General features: G+C 38.7%; 1 protein-coding gene across 4 annotated transcripts in view; it reads right to left on the bottom strand.

Annotated features, from left to right (window-relative positions):
* Positions 1-10,185, bottom strand: part of Ppp2r2a (protein phosphatase 2 regulatory subunit Balpha) — an 88,795-nt gene extending 78,610 nt beyond the window's left edge. For 2 of the 4 annotated variants that reach the window (XM_033765493.1, XM_010623620.3), the window contains exon 1: positions 9,866-9,935. Coding sequence is in view for 1 of the 4 variants with exons in the window: in XM_010623605.1 (XP_010621907.1) it covers positions 9,866-9,940; positions 10,155-10,170 (91 nt within the window). In the remaining 3 variants the exon portion in view is untranslated. Of the gene's footprint in view, positions 1-9,865; positions 9,941-10,154 lie in introns of those variants that run through there. The other 2 variants (XM_010623605.1, XM_010623613.3) reach the window with 2 other exon arrangements.
* Between the last annotated feature and the right edge of the window lie 292 nt (positions 10,186-10,477).

Here is a 10,477-nt window from a genome sequence, read left to right as displayed (position 1 = left end):
TCAAGGCTGGCCTTGAACTCACTATAGCCCAGGCTGGCCTCGAACTCTCCCCTTCAGCCTCAGCCTCCCAAGTGCCGGGATTACAGATATGAGCCACCACACCTGGCAGATATGTAACATTTAAAACCCAATCCTCTTGCTGGTTAAAATGCATGAATTTTGCCATCACATGTTTAAAACAGGGATTCACTAAGTTATGTAGTTTTTCCAATGGCTGACACAAATCTTTATACAGTATCACAAACTAATTCAACCAGGGATTTAGCTTAGTGATTCCACCACCTGCCTCACAAGCACAAAGACCCCAGTTCAATCCCTGGTAGCAAAACAACAACAAAAAACAAAACCCTAATTCATTAATGTTACTACTAATTTCATCTGAAAAGTCTTTTAAAAGTAACTGGGAGGGCCAGGGATTTAGCTCAGTGATTCTGCTGCCTGCCTCATAAGCACAAAGTCCCGAGTTCAATCCCCAGTATGGAAAAAAAAAAACAAAGTATAAAATGTTGGGCATGGATTTAGCTCAGTGGTGCCGCTGCCTGCCTTGTAAGCACAAGGACCCGAGTTCCATGCCCTATGGGGGGGGAGGCGTGCCACACCACCACCATGACGACTCAGCAAAAGTTACTGGGAAGATGTCAAGCTCAGGATGGGAGGTATATTTTCCAATACTCTACACTTTTTTCTTGAAAGCTCAGATTTTATCATGAATAACAAATACTGCCTAATAAGGCAACAAGTTCACTGTTCATTTAAGAAAATGAATGCCAAATATCCAAGCCTGAAAAACCAGAGTCTGTCAGTAGTCCTCTAAAAAAATAAAGTCCTTGCTGGACATGGTGGTGCACACTTGTAATCCCAGCACTCAGGAGGCTGAGGCAGGAGGATCACAAACAGTTGGAGGCCAGCCTGGGCTACATAGTGTTCAAGGCTACTCCAGAACTATGTATCAAGACTTTGTCTCAAAAAACCAAAAACAAATAAAAAAGGGAAAAAAAGCCCCTTGAACAAAGCAGTTAGCTGATCTTCAAATTCAAACTGCATCAGAGGTTTTTCCTGATACTCGGATATGTGCCCTTTCCCAGTGGTAACATTTGCTGCCACAGTGAAAAGGCTGGGTGAGTAAACTTGTGGGCATCAGCATGCATCAGGGCAGCTGCCCCCGCACAGCGCCATAGGTCACCTGCATTCAGAAAGCACTGGTGTTATTTCAGAATGCCCTTGGATGAGGCAGTAAGAAAGGACCACAGGTAATCTCCACGGAGTCTCTCAGTCCCAGATAGAAAGGAAAGCATTTCTGCCTGGAGCAAAATGCAAGGAAGAACAGCACACAATCATAACCATCACCATCACACACTCAGCAGGACAAGCTGGTGTGAGCGCAGGTGTGAGGATAGCCATGCACACTCACAGAAAACCTAATTTGTGTCCAGGCCTTTACTTCTCTTTCCTCCTACTAAGCAAGCAAAAGGACGTACATAAATTGCAGCCCCTCAATTATTCAATTATAGTTTCCAACATCATCTCAGAAAAGGAAAAATATATTATTAGTTAAAACTTCTCCAATCTTTCAATTTTCTCATTAAAAAGTATACGAAACTTAAAATGTAAATTACCTTTGTTCCTGAAATTCAACTCTGAGATAAACAAATATACACATACAAATATGGGAACCATTATAGGGTCAATAAAATGAATTCAAATAGGGCATGGTGGTGCACACCTATAATCCTAACGCTTGGGAGGCTGAGGCAGGAGGACTGTCACAAGTTCAAGGATAGCTTCAGCTACACAGTGAGAGTTCAAGGCCAGTCTGAACTGCAGAGTTAAAATCCTGTCTCAAAAACAAAAACAAAAATGTTTAGAAGAAATTATTTGCTTCAAATCATCTTTATCACTCTGCTTATTCCACAGTTTTCAAAGACAGGACTGATTCTACTGCTAATTCACTATTAATCGTATAACATTGAAGTTTAAGGGAATTTAATATTATGTACTTTTATCAACTCCTATCAATGTAATCATTACTGCAAACATGTACTAGTAAAAATTTTAATATTAAAATACTGAAACTCAAGTTTTCAACTTATGTTAAAGACTTACAAAATGCCCAGCTAATATTAATATGCTTTCAATGACCACTACCCCTTACAACTTTTTATCAACAAAGGAATGAGAGAAAACTTTGTATCTTAAAATGAAACAAGGACACTGCCCCATAAATGTGCACAGTACACACAGTATGAGGCTTTATTCAATAGCAGAGTTACACTGCTCTGAGTGACAGCACCCATGGAGTAGCAATGGCATGTAGGGTGTTAAAGGAGAAGCACATTACACGTCATGCAAAGGAAGATGTCAGGGAAGACCTCTGCCGCAGCTTCTGGGGTTCTGGAATGAAGCTGATGTGCGCAATTTTACAATCTGCATAGCTGTGCTAGTGTTTTATTACTTAAGTGTAGCATCCACACCACCCTAAAAACACTGAAGAGACACAGTTGGAAATCTTATACTATAGCATTAAAATTATGGAATGGTTTTCAAAACTATTAAATTTTGTGTAATACCTCTAAGGATTACTTGTTCCTTAAAATTATTTACTTCCTTATTGAGTATATTTAGAACTTCCATTTAAAAAATATTTTCCCAGACCAGTCCTCGAGACTAAACTCTTCCAAAAATATACAGGAAGCAAGGAATGGAAAAGACAGACTACATTTAGATTGAAATTTTTAAAACAAAATAGGTTTCCTATAATAAAATCATATTCTAAAATAATTTCTTGTGAAAGAAAGCCGAAGATTGTCACATACGGAGATGAGAAAAATACTTACAATAATTATGTGTATTTGTTTGGCTGTTTTTTTGAGACAGGGCCTCACTATATAGTCCAGACTGGCCTTGACCTCACAGGACTCTCCTACCTCAGCTTCAGGTGTGCTGGGATTACAAGCATGTGCCACCATGCCCAGCTTTGTTTTTTTGAGACAGGATCTTGCTATGTAGTTCAGGCTGGCCTTGAATTCATTATGTAAGCCCAGGCTAGCCTTGAACTTACTGGAATCCTCCTGCTTCAACCTGCTGAGTGCTGGGATTACAGGCACGCACCTCTATGTCAGCTTGAAATTTTTATTTCAAAACTTATTAAGTAATGAAAACTTATATTACTATAACCATCTTAAATGATTAACAGTTGTTCTGTATCTCAACCAAGTATTACACACTTCAGATTACCTACACGCATTTAAATGTTTAATAATTTATTTCTACAAGTAAAGTTAAACAGAGTAAAAAAAAAATAAAATGAAAAAATCCTGTTTCATACTGCATTCAGATTGCAAAAACAGTAATATTTCTGTAATTAACAGGTGGAAAAGGATAAAATGATGGAGTAAAATGGGAAAGGTTTGGCTCCAGGTGGATTCGGGTGCTAGTAGCTCATTATACTAGTCCATATAATATTTTAAATCTCAAAATAAAGGTTTCAGAAATGCAAAACAGAGGCAAATATACAAATAGGTAATTATTAGATTCAGGAAAGTAAAAGGAGAAGTCTTGTGCAGTGCTGCCAGTTCGGCAGCAAACATGATGGTTGTAATAAGGTAAGCGCTATGAACTGAACCACAGCCAGCAGTGACGTCAGGGTGACGGGGACAGAAAGGGGGGTGACACTGTGAACAGCTCAGTCTTCTACCAGGGAAGTTACTCTCAAGTAATTAAAATTAATAAAATATAGCCTGTAATCCCAACACTTGGGAGGATAAGACAGGAAGATCACTGCCAAGGCTAGCCTGAACTACAAAGTAGACTTTAAAAAAAAAATTAATAAAATGCAGAAATGTCATTTTCTTCCTCCCAAAGAGTACTTAAGGACCAAGGGAAACAGCTAGCAGACTTGAACACCTATATTCAGAACTACAAAATATGGAGCAAAGGAAGTAGGAAACTACCACTTTTCATCCTGAACCCTTTTTACTAGAGTGCTGGATTCGAAAAGCAAAACAGAAATCCAACTATTTTTTTGGAACGGGGATTAAACCTAGGGGATCCCTAGTCCTTTTCTTTTTATTTTGAGATTCTCATTAAATTGCTAAATTGCCCAGGCTGGACTAGAACTTGCCATACTCCTGCTTCAGCCCCCTAGATTTTTTTTTATTGCTATGTACAACATTATGAATAACAAAGACAACAAACACCAAAATGAGTTAACACAAATGTCTGTACAACCCAGGTATGGTGGCACAGGCCTGTGATCCCAGCACTTGAGAGGCAGAGGCAGGAGGATCCCTCAAGTTCCAGGCCAGCCTGGGCTACAAAGAGTTCAGGGCCAGCCTCAACTACAGAGCAAGACGCTGTCTCAAAAAAATCAAACAAAACGACCCATCTGTACAATCACCATCCAGGTCATTGCATTCCCCAGACCTTCCTAATCATAACTCCCTCTCACCTGCCTAAAAATAACCACTACACTGGGCTTTGGTGGTAAATAAGTTTATAGCTTTTTGTTATAGTTTTACCAACTTCATATGCTCTCAAAACCAAAAATTTAGGCCGGGCATGGTAGCACAGGCCTATAATACCAGTACTTAGGAGCTTGAGACCGGATTGCTGGGAATTCGAGGCCAACACAGGCTACACAGTGAGTTCAAGGCCAGCCTGAACTACCTGGTGGGGCCCTGTCTCAAAAACTCCAAAAAAAAATAAAACAAAACAAAAACAAAAACCTGTTTTGAATTTATTTTTTACGTTTATTACAAAAACAATCAAAGAACATGTACTTCACTTTGGCCAAGAAATTTTTAGTAGCTTTTTAAAGACAATTCCTGGTTGCTGGGCGTGGTGGCGCACGCCTGTAATCCCAGCACTTGGGAGGCTCAGGCAGGAGGATCGCTGTGAATTCGAGACCAGCCTGAGCTACATAGTGAGTTCCAGGTCAGTCTCTCACTACATAGTGAGACCCTGCCTCAACCCCCCCCAAAAAAAAGACAATTCCTGGTTAATTTGCTATCAACATTCAGGTACTAATGATAGCTAAACCCTACAATGGCTTTCATTATGTGCTTGTACCATTCCAGGTATATACACGCGTGGAATCATCAACATAACGCCTTAGGACAAGGTTTACCGCCTTCTTCATTTACCAAGGGGGACACAGGCACAAACAGATGGATTAAACTGCCCCCGATCAAACAGCAAACAAGTGATTTGAGGGTTCAAACTATGCCAATAGCACCCAACTGCTTTCTTACGACCTGAAGACAAAGTTATCAATACAAGAAAAATTAAAAATATGAAATGATTTATGTATATGGTGCTGAGGACTGAATCCGTGGCCTGTGCACTAAACTACACCCTCAGCATTTTTTTTTTTTTTTTTTTTTTTTTTGTTCCAGGTTTCAAACTCCGGGCTTTGCACTTATTTTTTTTGAGGCAGGGTCTCACTAAGTCACTAGTTGCCCAGGATAGGCTCAAACTTGTCATCCTGCCTCAGCCATCCAGAGTGCTGGGATTACAGGCATAAGCCACCATGAGCGACTTAGAATGATATACTGCTATTGCTACCCGGAAGATTAAAGATTAAAATGAAAGCTGATTATAGAAAAGCCTATGTCGACAAAATTTTTAAAAAAATATATAGAATGTTTCTTCTATCTCAACTGTGTCATGTATTTAATAATACAATTCTGAACCTTGTGTAAGCCCAGTAAAGAAATATAGAATGTTTCTATCTCAACTGTGTCATGTATTTAATAATACAATTCTGAACCTTGTGTAAGCCCAGTAAAGACTTAAATTTTAAGCTAAGGCCTCAAGTTCAACATCTCGACTTCACTTGGCAATAATAACAATGCTGGGCTATTTTTTTCTAAGAAATCTTTGGGAATTAACAAGACCAGAGTATGAAAAACAGCAGAAATCACCTAATCTAGACCTGTCATTTTTTTCTATGCATACAAAAAACCAGAGGAATACTTAACATGACATATACTAGTTCATACTTGAGCTAGGGAAAAAGCCCAAGATCTCCTGATTTCTTTGTATTACACAACTATACACCAGCAATTCAGTTATAAAAGCTGCCAAGTGGGCCAGGGATTTAGCTCTGTGGTTCTGCTGCCTACCTCACAAGTGCAAGGTCTCGAGTTCGATTCCCAGGACCCCCCCCCAAAAAAAGCTGCCAAGTAAATAGAACCCAATTCCCAGAAATACACCTCCATCATCCTACTTTTCACCCATTTTCTTTCTCTTTCAAAACAGTAACAGTGACAATGAATTATCTTATTCAACAAACATTTAACATGTATTGTGTGCCAAGCATTGTTCTAGGTCCAGCACTTTATACAGGACATTCTGCATAAAGCACAAAAATAACTTAATCCAGCACTAGGCTTATAGTATACAGTAGAGGCCTGGGGCACTAAATAGGACATCTAAGTAATAATGCACTATAAAGAAGGATTTAAAAAATATTTCCAGCTGAGCATGGTAGCACACATCTGAAATATTAGCTATGTGGGAATTTGGGAGAGTGAGGCAGGAGAACTGCAAGTTCAAGGCCAGCCTGGGCAACTTCACAGGACTGTATGTCTCTAAATCTAAAAAGGGACCAGGACGTAGCTCAGTGGTAAATCACCTGTCTAGAATGAGTGAGGCTCTGAACAGTACCCAACACTGCTGGGAGATCTATATATGTATACACACACACACACACACACACACACACACACACACGGAGGAAATTAAGAGTTATAAGTCTGGCTTGAAACATGAGAAAAATTCTAATAGTGAAGGACTATGGGAAGATGTTAGGCATGTCACAGTGGGAAAAAAAGCTAAAGTCCTGAAGTAAATCAAAGGTCTTAACTGTTCCATACAGCTGTATCATAAGCCACAGAAGCAACAAATTTAAGAGAAGTAGGAGCCATACTGAAGCAATGTTACACAGTGAAGGACAAAACATTCAAATTTAGTTCCTAACTCAGTGGATACTGTGATCCTCTAAAGATTTCTGAGAAAAATAACCCAAACTGGGACTGCATATGAAATTAACTTAAAATGGAAAGATTGGACCAAGAAAGAAGGAATGATTTGTGCAGTTACTACAAGCAAGATTACAAACAGGATGAGAATGAACAAAGGAGAAAGCAATAAAGAAAAACTAAAGCATTACAGAAGATAAAACAGTATTCACTGCAGCCGATGCAATACAGCAGGAGAGAAGACAATGTGAAGTCTCCGATGGGAAAGAAATGAAGATGTACCATTAACAGAAAACAGGCGATCTAGGCTAAAGGGTGAGCCAGATGTAATCTGTTCAAAGGTTATGCTCTAAACCAGTGATGGCGACCCTTTTAGAGCTTACAATGACAATGAGTTGCAGCACACATGCCATAGGGTCACCACCCCTGCTCTAACTAAACCTCTGAGGGAAATGTATGAATACTCTTACTTCAGAAAAGCAAATGTTCTCAGGCCAGGGATTTAACTCAGTGGTACAGTACCTGCCCAGCAAGCACAAAGTCCTGAGTTTGATCCCTGGTACCAAAAAAAAAAAAAAAAAGCAAAGCAAGTATCTTAGTAAAATAAACATAATCCGTATTGACGTGCAGACTACAGTATGCAAAATTTTCAAAGCAGTGCTCACTGGATGATTTTGATACAGAAAACATTTGTAAAAACAAATACTAGAACAAATCATTCTATTAGAATACACATACCAATTCCTGTCATTTTAAGATGCTAAGAACATATCATATGTTAACAATATTTAACAACCTCAAAAATTATTTAATAAATCAGTAGTAAAATGCAGCTACTAAGTATTAGCAGACAACTAATCCAACATACATCAAGATAAACATTTCTTGAATTCTATTTATTTCCTCTATCGGAGGTCTCCCAAATGCCAAACAGCAAGGATATGCGATGCATCGAAACTATGGACTGGCTCATTTAGGTAAATGATGTTCAGTTTGGAATACTAACTTCTGATTAAATAAAATCTACATGATCTGTCTACCAGTCAACAGGCAAACTACAAGCTCCTTGAGTGGAGGTTACACAGTAAACATCACATACCCTTGCTGCTTGGCATTTAAGAGACCTCCAATAGAGGAAATAAACAGAATTCAACCAAGGAATGTTTTCTAAGTATACAGTGCTTTCATAACTTGGTATTACACAAGAGCAAAGAATTACCGATCAAGTCTTTAAGTGCCTACTATTCAACAGGTAATGGAGTTACAAAATGACTAATATGTGACTCCTCCCTTCTTTCTCTACACAAGTCAAAAACACCATGGGCTTGAATAGAACTTCATTATTTGTGTGCCCATCACTGAGTCCCTTACTTCAAGTTTCTGTTTTCTCATCTGAAAAATGGACGAGGGCCCAAAAGAAGAGAGAGGTCTGTAAGGTACGGCAAGTATAATTATGCCAGGTGGCTTCCTGTAGAATTTACCACGCCTTGCTAGGGATTTAGCTCTGTGGCATCACTGGCCTGCCTCACAAGGTCCTGAGTTCAATCCCAGGTACAGAAGGAAAAAAAAGAATTTACCACACCCTGATCAGACACTTCATGGGGAACGACAGGGACCCTAACAAATACTATGCACGCATCTGGCTGGCCAACACAATGCCACTACCCAGAAAAACCCTGCACACAAACAGAAGCCTACAAACAGGAGATAAGAATATGATCTGCATACAAAGACAACACAACCAAAACAATATGCAGACTCTTACAACACAAATTTTTAAAAATCAGAATTTCCTGGTTTTATTTTTAAAATTCCTGTGGTAACTCAAGACATAATACTCCTAAAAAGACAAACTCCTGAACAATGAAATAATGCAAGTGCTTTGTACAAATAATACCTCCATTAAAGGACTAACACCACTTAACAAATGCAAAATCTTTAAATTTCAAAACTTCAGATAAACTTTTTAAATAAGTCAATAAAACTTGGGAGGAGGATTAAGACTTAAATACTTGGACTGATCTGTTTCTAACTGCACAGAAAATATGGTCTCCAAAAGGCAAGCTATGTATTCACAACATTACTTTCTTATCACATACATGAATCCCTGCAGCACAAAATAAATACTTTGAGCCAGTATTTTTTTCTTCTTCTTTTTTTTTTTTTTTTTAGAGACAGGGTCGCACTATGTAGTTGAGACTGACCTGGAACTCACTATATAGCCCATGCTGGTCTCAAACTCATAGCGATCATCCTGCCTCAGCCTCCCGTGTGCTGGGATTACGGGCATGTGCCACCACACCTGGCCTGAGCCAGTATTTCTTTATAGAACATGGCAATCAATACCACATTCTCAAAGTTGGCAAGTTTAAAACCACCCAAAATCCTGATAAAAATTAAAGATGGTGGGCAGGGATTTGGCTCAGTGATGCCACTGCTTGCCTTGCAAGTGCAAGGTCCCAAGTTTGATCCTCAATACCAAAAATAATAATAATAATAATAATAAAGATGGTGTGAGAAGCATTTATGAGCTAAAGGTTGACGGTACCTATTTCCACTTAATTATCTATAAACAACACACAAACACTGCACCATCTATTTTACCTAGAATTTACATAACAAGGAAACCATTATTATAGAGCTTTTTTGTGATGGCTCTGTGTATCTATCATTTATTGCTTCTCATTTAAGTTCAAGGAAAAAAACAAAATAAGGCATAACAACAGATTTAAGGCTATTTTTCAAAAAGGTGATTTTTAATCACCTGTGGGCAATAAACAAAAATGTTCTTAAACTCTAATAAGCTCTGGTTCAAAGAAATCCTTCAGTCATTAACATGTCTAAAAGGTTCTATTATTCAAGTTTTGCATTAAATGCTTTCTTACCTTCTGCTACATCATCATCTACTGCTCCTTTCACCTGAGAAAAACACCACTGAATATCATTCCCTCCTCCCGCTCCTGGAAAAAAAAAAACAAAAAAACAATTAAAGCAGTTCTGCTCATGTTTATTCTCATAAACAGAGATGGTATCCGTGGCTGGCATGATCCTAACAGCTTGGTTCTGCCCACATACAACCACCACCAAGTGCACAAATTTGGGAAAAGTTTGCTTCCCAGTAGTTGCTAGCACATTAAAAACAAGATTCCAGGTCTGCAATATTTAAAGACACACCGTAATCACTGTACATATATTTGAAACTTCTTTTCCATTTTTCCCTTCTCTTTGAATACAGTAGACTGTTACACTCAAGCAAGATCTACCAGAAACGAGTAAGTAGCAAAAGTTAGAGTTTTCCTTCAAGTGTGCAAAAAGCCTGAAGATTTAGTAAGATTAAACAACCATGAAGCCCAGAAGCAAAAGAATACTTCGGGCACATTACTGCCTCCTTGGGGTAATGAATCATAAGAACTTTATCGCCAAAATGCGCACCCAGCAAACACGACACTCATTCCTTTGCATTCATTACCAGCAAATCACTGGCTCCAGAAAGACAG

This window comes from Fukomys damarensis, unplaced genomic scaffold (assembly GCF_012274545.1).
Source record: "Fukomys damarensis isolate Sample0158 unplaced genomic scaffold, DMR_v1.0_HiC HiC_scaffold_18, whole genome shotgun sequence".
Lineage (NCBI taxonomy): Eukaryota > Metazoa > Chordata > Mammalia > Rodentia > Bathyergidae > Fukomys > Fukomys damarensis.
The sequence above is the reverse complement of the archived record's forward strand: the minus strand, read 5'-3'. Positions and strand labels throughout refer to the sequence as shown.